The 12,496-nt window shown below is 47.3% G+C and overlaps 2 protein-coding genes across 5 annotated transcripts in view; one reads left to right on the forward strand and one right to left on the reverse strand.

Annotated features, from left to right (window-relative positions):
- The window catches only part of Rtca (RNA 3'-terminal phosphate cyclase), a 28,777-nt gene extending 19,879 nt beyond the window's left edge, over nt 1-8,898 (reverse strand). For 2 of the 3 annotated variants that reach the window (XM_084577122.1, XM_084577121.1), the window contains exons 1-4: nt 8,724-8,898; nt 8,244-8,344; nt 8,035-8,178; nt 6,148-6,271 (exon numbers count right to left, since the gene is read on the reverse strand). In XM_084577122.1, the coding sequence (XP_084433248.1) occupies nt 6,148-6,271; nt 8,035-8,178; nt 8,244-8,344; nt 8,724-8,780 (426 nt within the window). In that variant the 5' untranslated portion in view covers nt 8,781-8,898. The remainder of the gene's footprint in view (nt 1-6,147; nt 6,272-8,034; nt 8,179-8,243; nt 8,345-8,723) is intronic. The other variant, XM_084577123.1, reaches the window with a different exon arrangement.
- A 760-nt stretch (nt 8,899-9,658) lies between these two features.
- LOC146182112 (uncharacterized) lies at nt 9,659-11,833 on the forward strand. 2 transcript variants are annotated; one of them, XM_084577124.1, is made up of 2 exons: nt 9,659-10,011; nt 10,610-11,833. In XM_084577124.1, exon 2 carries the CDS (start codon nt 10,615-10,617, stop codon nt 11,455-11,457), a length of 843 nt encoding a protein of 280 aa, XP_084433250.1. In that variant the 5' UTR covers nt 9,659-10,011; nt 10,610-10,614; the 3' UTR covers nt 11,458-11,833. The 2 variants fall into 2 exon arrangements, with proteins under 2 accessions (XP_084433250.1, XP_084433251.1); XM_084577125.1 differs by lacking the exon at nt 9,659-10,011 and adding an exon at nt 10,023-10,227.
- Nucleotides 11,834-12,496: the final 663 nt, after the last annotated feature.

Below are 12,496 nucleotides of genomic sequence, written 5' to 3' on the forward strand. Positions count from 1 at the left end.
AATAAAATCCTTAAGAGAATGTAGTCATTCAATTTTAAGAATCTTATTTGTAGCTATAGTGCATGTCACAAGGTGTCACATGCACTATAGCTAATTTTGCTTTGAAAAGGCATACAATACAGAAAAGAAGTTCCAGTAATTATCAATGAAGCATTATCTGTGCTCAAAGGTCCCATGTAAAGCCATCTATTTTTGCAGGGCGACAAGAATTGGATGAGATGCAATCAAAATGTCCTATATACTGAATAGAAATCTCTGCAAATGGAAAGGGAAGGGTGGGGGGGAGGCAGTGAGGAAGCGAGGAAGCGGGTATTTATTAGACTTCGGAAAGCATCCGCAATTAAATAGCTCCGATTCCATTTTAGAAATAAAGATAGACTACAGACTACAAAAAAATCTACAAAACAAAGAATGTTGCACCATAAATGGACGAAAAAGGTGACTTCAGCATGCGATGTACGTGGTTTTATTGAAAAGAGGAAAATTCTGTTGCTGCCATCCTTATAACTCATGTATCACACGAGTATTTCAATGTCACTTCAGGTGAATGCAGTACCTCAATGGCAAGCCTTGATCTGATGAACAAAAAGTGTTATATCATACTGATAATGCCATCTCAAAGATGCTCGACTGTATTTTCCAGTGTATAAGACGCGGTTTTTTCTGCAAAATTTTCGGTAGTGTGTCCTATACAGGTGCGTCATATACGCATTTTTTTTTTTTTTTCGCTTTGCACAATGTTCATAGGCGAACTTTATCGGGAAACGGTAACAGTAGCAACTCCTACGATTAACAATATTTACAGTTGTTATGGTGTTCTGGAATTGTACAGCCGCCTGACTGGCAGAATGCCAAAAGCTGGTGACGTCCGTGCTCCCTGCCCTTTCCACGCTGCCAAGACAAGCCAGATCGAACTGACTCTCTTTTCCAGTTACTATTTACAACATTGTTCCTGTATGTGCTTTGCCACGTGTGTCAGAGCATCCGCACACATCGACGATCAGCGCCGTGATTATGAACGCGAAGAGGACGCCTGAGCACTGTCGCAAGAAATCAGCTACCTTTCCTAAAGCCTATTACAGTCGAGTTTACTTATAACGATATCAGTTTTAACAATATATCGGTTAAAACAATGAAAAGCTGCTGCACCATCCACTTTTGTATGTTTTCCATGGTAAAATAACCCGCTTACTACAATGCCCTCATGCTGCATTATCAGTTACAACAAAAAAGTCTGGCTCCTGAGTGCTCGGGCCGAACAGTAGTGGAATGCGAAATCCTTGAAAAGAAAAAAAAAAAAAAAAGGGAAAGAAATTCCAGCTGCTGCACCCTCCCCGCCGCACGCTCATACAATAGAACCTGTTTTCTGGCCTTCTCTGCATCACCAGCCTCACGCGCCTTTCTCCCGCTGTCCTTCCACCCCTCCGAACACAAATGGGCTGCGCTCATAGCGCTACGCCCCGCCAACCTTCGAAACACGAATGGACTTTGCCAACGCGCCGACAGCGCTGATCTGCTCGCTTGCCCCTCATTCTGTGCAGTTCTACTATGACCGATGTGGTTGGTCGTGCAAATTGATTGCGTTGAAGTCGTTCCTGGCCATGTGGTTTCTCTGTCTCGTTTGAATCGCTGCCGAAACGGAAGATGACTGATACGACCGCTGATTATCGGAAGGCGTTGTCGGTGAAAAGAAAGTGCATGGCTATCGATTTGGAGACGAAGTGTAGTATCGTGAAGGACTACAAAGAGGGTAAGAAAGTGTGCGACTTCGTTAAGAAGTACACACTATAGCAACTGACGGTGTCGACGATCATCCGCTCCACTGAGAAGTTTGACAAAGAAAAGTCCTCGCTTGACAGTGGGAGCAAATGCGTTCGACAAGGTGCCTATAGGGAACCAAAGCTGGAGTTTGCTCCGCGACGCCAGCGCTCGGTTTCCAGCGGAGCGGAGAGGAACTACAAAACCTATGCGCATCCGCACCTGCACTGCGCGCGGCTGTCTGCAGAGTCTGCGCAGGTGCTACAGGCAGCTGCACGTGCACGCGGAGCGGGAGAAGGAGAGTGAGGACGAGGGGGGATGGTCGTGCGTCTGTGCGCGCAAAGCCGGCGCTCTTTGCCAGTGGTGTTTCTTATTTTTGCCTTTTTTTGTGCCCCGGCTGACATAGAGGCTGGCTGGAGGCACACTTTTTATCGGTGCTTTCGAAAGTGAGAAATTATGATTAATTGATCGCCGCGGACATTGTTTTCAAAGTGCGCTTGTTGGCAGGCTCAGACAAAAAAAAAACATGAACGTGAATTCGGTACTCGAAGGCAGAGGCAAGCGACAGGTATTTTGAAAGACTTGAGGCGGCACCTCTTGATATCTCTTCCATGTTGTTCAGAGAATGAAGGGTCCAGCCTTCTCATTGAGAATTGATACGCGTGTACACAGCGACGAGTGCTCCGGGCGCTGGTTGGGGAGCTTCCTTTCCATTTGTGACTGCTCACTTGAAAGGGGCCTATTCAACTCTTTGGGGACAGACGTTTTAGGCGATGCTGCCAGCGCCGTGGTGCCTGCTTTCGGCGCGTTTAGGACACGTTCCCTACAAAGGCACAAAGCATGCCGCCTTACCCTTTGGTTCCTGCTGACAGCGGTCAGGGGGAGTTCGCTGCTGTGGCGCTGCCATCCGAAATCAATGACTTATCTACCTTTAACGATGAGAGGTTTCTTAACGACCTGGATCACTGACGAGAAGCCGAGGCATGCCATTTTTTCGGCAGTTTCCTCTCTCCGCGAGACAAAAAGCGAGGAAATGCCTGACGACTTTTCATGCAGGCGGGGACATCTCTCCAAGTAAACTTTTGTCTTCTTAATTCCACAGCTATGCTGTGCAATCCCTAGTTCAGTTATCTCCTCTAGCAAATGCGCAGTTTTGAGCTTCCGAAGCAGGATCGCGTATGAGGATAGAACGATTAACGTTTGTGTTTTCCCTTTATAAGCGCCGAGTGATGGCATTAATGACATATATCTGTTTCTTGAGGCCCACTTGGTTCCGCGATGGCTGCTGCGGCACCGCCAGTTACAGAGGCGCGAGATACGAGCGGTACGAGATACCTAAAAAAAGAACCGACAACCATCGTTTCAACACGAAAGAGAGAAAAACACTTTCACGAGTTTTGCGAAAAAGCGCGCCGTCACTTTTTCATTCCAGGTATTTTATTTTTTTTTCTTGCCCCCTTTGTTGGAGCGCGACGGCGGCCAGAATGCGGCCGGAGGAAGAGAGAAACAACCAAGCGCGCGCGCGCAAACACGTGCTGGAAAGCAGCGCGGAGCAGACGACAGCATGCTTTTCTATGTGGCGGGGAGCAGACGACGCGGCCGCACTGCACGGAGGTTTTGACGGGGTCTCCATGGAGGGCGCTGACGCACAGAGCGGCGCAGCGCCCCCTGGCCCAGGTTTTCTCCTCTATAAGAAGGTGGAGAGGCCCTCTTCGAGTGGTTTCTTGGCGCCTGTGCCCAGAACTTGCCTATGACGGGGCCGATTCTGGCCACAAAGGCGGAGCAGTTTGCCCTGCTAATTAACAATGTGGACTTCCAGCCAGGTGGCGGCTTTTAAATAAAAGTTTTGTCTCTCTCTCTCTCTCTTCACCCCAGCGTTACTTCAGGATTTCTCAAACTGAGGGGCGGCCGTGGCAACCTTCTCATATTTTTTTACAATTGCAAGGCCCCTTTCGGGGCCACCAAAATAATGCCTCGGCGGAGCTCGCATGTCACATGCAGTCTGGAACCCCTCTCTGCAGTTGATATGCTTTTTTCGTGCAAACCGTTTATAACAATTATCGGTTATAACAATGAAATTCTCATGGCACTTGAATACTGTTATAAGTGGACTCGACTGTACTACAAGGCTTTAGTAATAATACTAAAGCAACCTCACCTCCAAAGGTTGCTGCCTTTAGTTTCCCCTATGGAGGCTAGAGGACCGTCCTTGCAAGTAACCGCGAACCGGCGATGCATATCGGGCACTGTATGGCGATGGGGAGCGTGACAGACGTCTTGGCGACGCGTGCTCTCCGCTGCGCAGGAAGTCGTCGATTTCCTGTTGTCGCTCGCCAGGACAGAGTCGTGGGGCGTCGATAGCGAAACCACGGAGGCCAATCCGCCTGCGGGCAGTGATGGAGGATGTGTCCTGCCTCACCACAATGGAAGCAGAGCGGTTGGTTGTTAGACATCCTCTAGGCGTCGCATTTCATGGGGCTTGGAGATCGTTGGTAGACTTGGCGGGCGGGGGCCAAGGGGCGGCTTTCGGGAGCAGAATGGTAGCGACGAGGGCTTGGGAGGTCGCGTCGAGGTGCAGGACGACATGATGCAGCAGCATAGTTCATCGCTGCTGCTTCTTGCACTAAAGCCGTCGGAGCCGTTGGAGCCGTCGCTTCAGGAACGCCCAGTGCCTGCTTGACCTCCTGACCTCCACGAGCGTCGCCACCTGAGATTCTTGCGATAATGGCAGCAATCGGCGGAGCTCCTCTCGCACAATCTCCCGGACGAGGTCCTGAAGGTTCTCTCTGCTCGCAGATGCGCTGGGGTAGTGGCTTGAGTAGTCCGGTTGGAGTGGTCATTCGTAGTGGCGCATCCAGGTGTCCAACGTCTTCTCGATGGTAGACGTTTCGATTTCAAATTCCGCCACGGTTTTTGGATGATTTCGGATAAGACCTGCAAAAAGCGACTCTTTAACGCCTCACATTAAGAATTTCACTCTCTCACCTTAGGTCATGTAAGGGTCAGCGCGGAGAAAGAGGTGCTTTATCTCCTCAACATAAACCAGGATAGGCTTATTTGGGAGTTGAAGTTTTGACTGAAGGAGTACCTGGGTTCTTTCCTTTCGGATGACACTTGCAAATGCAGTCAAAAACTCTTTCTTGAAAATCTCCCAATCCTTCAAAGCTGCCTCGTGATTTTCGCACCATACATGGGCAGATCCTTCAAGAGCAAAATAGACTTGCCCCTTGGCTTCATCATTCCAGCCGTTTAATTCTGCCACGCGATCTAAAAGGGCCATCCAGTCTTCCGCACCTTCAGTGGGCAGTCCTTGAAAGATGGGGGGCTCCTGGGGCTGCACAAGCACAGCCAGTGCTGTTGACTGGACCATTTCCAAAATTGATGCCTGCCAGGGTCAAACGGGTTTAGGCAGTAGACCGTGTTCGGTTTGAAGCCCTTAAAGTCGACGGCTGGCTCGGTGTCCTGTAGGCTGGTCCTCCAGGGCGACAGGAACAAGGCTGGGTCTTCGCTTGAGGGATCAAGGGCAGCACCTCCACCAGATGTCACGTGGTGATGACAAGGTCGATGACATAAATCAAGAGTCTTGGAGTGCAGCGAAGAAACTCTTTATAGGGCTGACTTGCGCCCGCAAAAGTAAGCAACTCATTGGTGGCGGCGATGGCAATAAACGTGCTCGGCAGTCGTCAAAGAATGCCTGTCGCACACGTCAACACTCAATTTAAAGGCGGCTCAGAACCATCTAGATAATGTCGCAAACTGTTACTAGCACAACCAGGAACATTGTAGAAACATATGCGAGCGGCCGTAATCTTCGAGACAGATCTCGGCACATCTTGCGTGACAAAGAAACTGATAAAGGTGCGTCTCGCGACATGGAGCATTTTAAAGAATACAGAATTGATATGCATGTCAGAATCACAGTGATAAGGCCGCAGCAACAATATATAGTCATGTCCTATTGCTCTAACATAAATAATATACTGAGGTGCATCTTATAAACTGGAAAATATGGTAAATGGCATCAATTAAAGCAATCATCAGTTTTTACTTTGGTTATTCAAAAACCACTAAAAAAAAACACGTCTCACGGAGCACATACATTAGGTTAATGGTTTGGTTTGTGGGATTTAACGTCCCAAAGCGTATATTAGGTTAATGTATGCATAATACAGGCTTCAGCAAGGTAACTAGAACCAGTCGAGATCAAATGAATGGGAACCCACTTCAACTTTCGCAAGCCTCATAGCAGGACTGTATGCCACTTTGCTGGATTTCCTGCCAAACAAATTTCTCGCCTGCCATGGCATCTCATGCCAAGAGAACACGTTGCCCAAATAGTGACACGCAGTAACAACCAGTTTTAGCTTGTGTCTGCTACTAGCTACTTACCGACAGTGTGTAGTCAATCTGAGGAGCCATCTCCGCATTTGTGCCGCCTTTGAGACGCAGAACCGAAGGTGTGTCGGCAAACAGTAAGCATGGCAGGGCAGCCTGAAGAAGCAGAACAACACTCCTGAAAGACAAGAGAAAAAAAGCATAAATACATGCATGTACTTAAATTTAGACAAAGGGACATAGAATGCTTTATGAAATGTATCAGACAGCTTTGGCATACAGCCAAACAAGCTGCACTACACCAGAAATCTGCAACTAAAACTAAATATATAGAATGTTTTTCTTACAAGCAGAAAACTTTACAAGTACTACTGCTTGACAGTCTAAGCATGCAGCTAGGAGCTCTAAGGAATCCCCTATGAATCTTTGCACAATCTGTACATAGCAACAATTTGATGAAGGTGAAATGCAAAGGTGTCCATGTGCTCTGTGACGTTAGTGCAGATTAACGACACCCAGGTTGCCAAATCAAAATTACTCCGTAGCCTTCCGCTACGGCACCTCTTTTTCTCCTCCTCCTTTCACTCCCAACTTCCTTCCTTCCCCTACCACACTCGCCTCCGCACAGCAAGCAACAAATTCAGCTTTTTGTATGGCTTCTGTATTGGCAATAATTTTGTTTTCACGTTTATAACGGCTGTTATAAGTTGGCACATTTTGCCAAAGCATGGTGCTAGTAACAGTGGCATCCAAAAAATATAGAGCAGCATACATTTTCCCTTAAAACAAGGCATTTGCCGAGCTTCTCAATGCAAGTTTTCAAGAAAATCAGGCTAAAATTCATTCTTTCCTAAAACCTACTTTTCACTGTAAAGTTGCATTACAAAAGAATGAACTCCGAGAGGACCACATTCTTTCACACCAACAAAAGCAATATCATTGATTTTTAATTTTGTAACTGAAAATAGAAAAAAAAAAAAACGCTCAATATGGCCACCTCTGTAGGTTCCATTTAGCAGGTGTGTTTAATGCGCTATATCCAGTTGAGTCAAATGCAATATTCGGCACTGAGAAAGCTCATGTCCAGATACAACACAGGTCCTTTAATTTACTATGAAGATGGGTAAGCTCTGACTGCAAATCTCAGCATGAAGGGAATATGTCAGGTAAAAAAAAAAAAAAAAAGAAAAAAAAAAAAAAAAAAAAACCAGAACTTGCTAACATTTCTGCAATATTACTAGCTGTTTAACTGAAACCATCACATGTAAGAAAAAAAAAACACACTACAGCCTAGAATATTGTTCATTAATAGCTTATTCTTGCTGATGCTGCCACATTAAAATTAACACAAAATAAAAAATGCAGAGGAAGCAAATAAGCAACCACAGCTTGATAATAAAGCCACATCTTATTTTCAGTCACAAAAACATGGCACGGTGCAAACATAGGCCAGTCTGTACATTGCACTGTAAATTTGTTGCAAAGAAGAAATGATCGGATCGGAATTTAGAGATTAATTACTTTGCCAGCAACAGGGGGCGAAATACAGAGTTGCATTGAAGTAGGAATGCCTTTTTTTTTTTTTTTTGCTTATTATTTTTACTGGAATTTCAAGACTTGTATATATACGCAGCCATGCGTATATACCATGATAAAAACTCCTTCACAAAAGGTTGAAAACTCTATGCAGGAGCTCAGTATTTCCTTGCTAACAAGTCTAAGCAGTTTTTCTTGTTTGTATTCAGAGTAATTCTGGTGTCATTAATGAAGGGTGAGACGACGGCTAATAAGATGTGCATCAGTTTATAAAGCGGAAAGCCCTGAAAACATCACCTATTGCTCACTTCGATGGCAAAAGAGTATGTCAAATTGCAACTGACTGCTTTTCTTAACAGCTAAAGCTATTGTTTATTCAGCTAATCGGTCTTACACCACTCTTACCCGGCTGTCCCAGTGTCAGCAGAATACTCTCCACCCCTGATGGGCCCCGGATACAATGTGATTTCTGTGGAACCAATGCGGGCGTTCTCCAAGCGACCGCCGCAGATGTCTCTCACCAAGGTGATGCCTGTCAAATGTTGGGGCCTGAGGAAATGAAAAATCAGCGTTCAGACTTCTGATGAACATATGTCAAGTACCCGCGTCAGTACCTCAGGCCCGGATTGCTTCTTCCAGCCCGGATATTCGTCACCCGTATCGGTTTCCGAAATAAGGCGCTGAATGCTATGGCCATCCGCAGTATCTGCCCTCCCTACAAAAATGAAGATGGGCTGAGTTCAAGAAATGAAACTTAGTGTTACGTCTTTTCCTCTCGTCCGTGCACCGGTTCTCTGCGATTTGAAACAAGGATAATCTTGCTCGCGTATTCATGAAAGGCTTTTAACATCGTCTGCACTTCCCTGAGCCGATCGAAGAGCCGTTTACAAAGCATGTCTAAGAAAGGAAGCAGTGCAACTACTGCTAATGAAACACGAACCCAACGCTAAGAACAGCTCAAAGGTGCATACATTCGGGAATAAAAGCAATTGAGAAGCAAGCGAAATACCGGTAGATTGATGACCGAAGCGGTCTTCCAATGAAATACTACATTCTTGCGTATTCGCGGTACGCCAAAAAAGCACCGTACTCACGCCTTCCATAACGCTCCCGTCAATAGTGAAAACACCATCTCTGGCATCACCCGACATGCTTACAATCAAAAGGCTTGAATTCTGTCAAAAAATACAGATACAGGTCGCCAAAATATTTCTCTACGGTTGCTATATTCACTGCGCTCGATGTTAGTACATCACGCCGATCGTACTGCTTTGCCTCTAGAGCACTACAGCTTTGCTTTCTTTTGCCGGCGCCGGGTGGCTACGGTTGGACATAGGTGGATTGAATTGGATTTGTAAGTATTGAGGTGCGATTTTCAGTTTCGCATTTCTTAGCTCGAATATCCAGAAGCTAATAACAATGTCTCATGTAGCACCATGTGTAGCACATAACCTCCATTAACCTCCTTGTGTAGCACGTACAGCCGTACATTTCATCAGAGTAGCAGGCAAAGACGAAATAAACATCGCTAAAAGATTAGTCTTCGGCGTGCATACATCACCACACCGGTCCTTATAATTCCTCGAAACAACACGCAAGTTTCAACTTTAGACCCGATTATTCAGTTCATTTCGTTTTCTTCTTTTTTTCCCCTTTATTAGTTCTGCATCTGCTGCAGTCGACTAATCAATGCGCTTGATAGAAAAGTGTATACTCAACGGTTTCTAGAGATTGATATATGCACGGGGCATTTCGTGAAATGGCCAGCTGGATTTACTAGGCTTGATCGGCTTTCAGGCGTCAAATTCAAATCACTCAGTTTGCTGAGAAGCTACATTTTTCAGTACTTGAGGTTTGTATGTGTTTTTATGTATTTTTGAACTTTTTTGTAGCGAGTCAAATAAACTTATCTTTACCACGCAATGTATTCTTTTATGTCCCGGTGTAATACTTAGTTCTTTGCTTCGTGGTCGTGAAACTTGCAACACGCCAGGATAAGTACCGCTTTCTACGTCTGAAAATATATGCAATGACGGTGGTATGCACGTTTTGCTTTGAGTGAGAAGCGTATCCGCTGCAAATCCGCCTGAGCAATCACTGTTAAGACGAGCCCTTGGTGCTGATAGCCCGCCCTAATCTCCAGCCAGCTTGTTGGGGTCGGAAGCAGCAGCGCTATCTCTCGGGGTTATCCGATCTGCCACGGCCTGCGTGCCTCTGTATACATACTCGTCCGCAAACGCAGCGCGTTCGCGCCGCGTTTCCTGCGTTCTTGCGCTAGTTGTGCGTTCTTAGTTCCAGACTACAGCCGCCCAGATGAGTTTACACGGTGTCTGAAGGATCATTGAAATCTGCTAGCAATAGCGTCCTGCGCGGTCTGCGAAGGTGAGGTCAATTAACATGACGTGCCACGTGCCCAAACCGCGCGTGTGTTTGCTGCAGTGAGCGCCGGGTGTTTCTGCGTCTATCAGTGCTGTCTAGGGCTGTTCCTGCAGCCTAGTCACAGCGTTCAAGTCTGAAAGAACCCAAACACATGCTAAAGCCGTAACTTTTTGCTGTGTTTCGTTGCGATATACTACGCCCCGAGTTCGCGCATTTTTGGTAAGACCCATCTGCTTCAGCATTCATATAGTTAATGCAAAAGCAAGAAGACAACATAAAGATGACGAACAGCACAGTTTGTCGTCATTGTGTCATCCCTGTGCTCGAGCAGCAAACTATACAAATTTCCCTGATTTTCTATTAGATAAGTTAACGATTGCTAGATTGCGATTTCTTTACTCCCTCTAATATGAACCACTAATCAGAGGATTTTGCATGCATGTGCACTATTACCGTTTTTGTGCGTGATATTCAAGGCCGTAAAGTCGACGACGAGTGAAGAACCCAAGTAGTGTCTGAAAATGACAGTCTGACCCCTAGAAATGTAAACAATATGCTCTTGCACCGTGTAGATGTTGTTTACGCTGTCAACGTTGCGCAGCCGCCATGGAGTGCAGCAGCAGCGGGATGTCTGCCGCGGACGTTCGCTGCCCGGAGTGCCTGGTTCCAATGCCCAACAACGCTGCGGTGGCGTCGCACTGCCAGCGGATGCACCGGGACGTTCATACCATAGCGCGATGCTGCGGCGAGCTTTTTTTCACCCGGGGCTCGTACCAGAAACACTGCGGCGCCCGGCATCCGCAAGCCTTCGTGTGCTCCCAATGCAAGACACGCTTCGTCAGCGGCGCCCAGCTCAAGAGTCACCAGCTGGCCTTTGTCAAGACGTACACGTGTCCCATGTGTGGTCGCCGGGAGGCCAAGCTGGCCAAGCTGACTACGCACGTGGAGCGGGTGCACGCTGTCATCCTGGACCAGCGCTACGTCCTCGTCGACCTCAAGCCCCGGTCGATATCCAACGACGGCGAACTCGGGGCCGAGAAGCGGCGTAGCATGGTCCGCAAGCTGCTCAACATGACTGTCCCCTGCTGCCGCGGCAGTCAGCGGTCCACTGGCTCGCTCTTGGAATCTATGGTGGGTGGTGCAGGCTTTGAGCAGTCCTATACTTGTGGCTTCGGCAGCGATGACGCGTACCGCGAGCCTTTCGTCGACGGCACGGCCTTCCAGGCAGTGTGTGACGACCAGCCGGAAGCCTGCGACTCGGCTAGCTTCCTGGAGGAGACGGGTGAGAGCGCGATCTGCTTTTTCGATACCCAGCAGCAGCAACTGCAGCAGCGTCAAGACCTGGCCGAGGAACCGGGGATAGCGCTCAAGAAGATACTAAACTCCCTCCTGACCACTATGGCGTCGGCTGGTTCTGCCCGCAGCGGCGATCCTCATGAACGGCCATAGCTACCCTGTGATTGGACATTTACTGCCGCTCTTCGGCCCGTGACGACCGGTGACCGACTCATTCCGTTCCTGTCGGTACGATGGGCCGTATACTGTGACCTCGGAAGATTAATCAACCTATAAGTGTGTGATTCATAGGACGAAGCTTCGCATGCATTTAATATCGTGACTTTATGCCTGCGTACTCCTAAGCAGCATGATTTTAACAGTGAATTTTATAGCTGTACAGATCTCACATAAAAGGACATGTTAAAATATTTTAACAATGTTTTACCGTTTTCGTAACTTTTCTTTTAGCTACTGCGTGTAGAATGTGTGGCGTACGCGATAATTGTGAATAAAGAAAGAACAAAACAAACAGCTGCGATTGTTTGGTTTGGTTTATATTTTTTAACGTCCAAAAGCAATTCGGGCTATGCGAGAACGCCCTAGTGAGGGGCTCCTGAAATTTCGACCAACTGGGGTTCTTTAACGGGCACTGACACCGCACAGTACACGATGCTTTTCGCCTCTATCGAAAAGCAGCCACGTCCTCAGGTTGAGCAGTCGAGCGCCCTATACCGCTGATCGATCGCAGCGGATAAAAGGGCACAATGGAATTGCACAGACATATCCGTAGAACTGCATCGGTAAGCTTCCGCCAAGTTTGATCTTCGCATATATGCCCGACGCTTATTACGTTGTTAGTTACCTATTAACCATTTATTACCCAATTATCCCCTCGTGGGGCTGCGACGCAACACGGTAGTGTTCAATATAAAGCACCTATCATAGGAGCCGCGGGAGGAACCCCTGCCCAGCCCAAACCTGCAGAAGACCAACAATGCCTTGTGGATCGGGCGAGTTTGCTACAGTCACCGTAGGGGCCCTGTACTGTATTAGGGGCTGCACCCAATCGCCAGTGAAGCTGGTCTTCGCTAAATTAATTTTCCACTCATTTCCTGCTTTCAATGCTCGCCTCCACTGCCTTGGACAGCTTCACGTAAGTACCTCTATACAAGCCTGCTCATATTCTCATTAAAAAACAAAATTGAGGAGA

The sequence above is a fragment of the Amblyomma maculatum genome, chromosome 8 (assembly GCF_055883805.1).
Source record: "Amblyomma maculatum isolate TAMU_Amacu chromosome 8, ASM5588380v1, whole genome shotgun sequence".
NCBI classification, from domain to species: Eukaryota; Metazoa; Arthropoda; class Arachnida; order Ixodida; family Ixodidae; genus Amblyomma; species Amblyomma maculatum.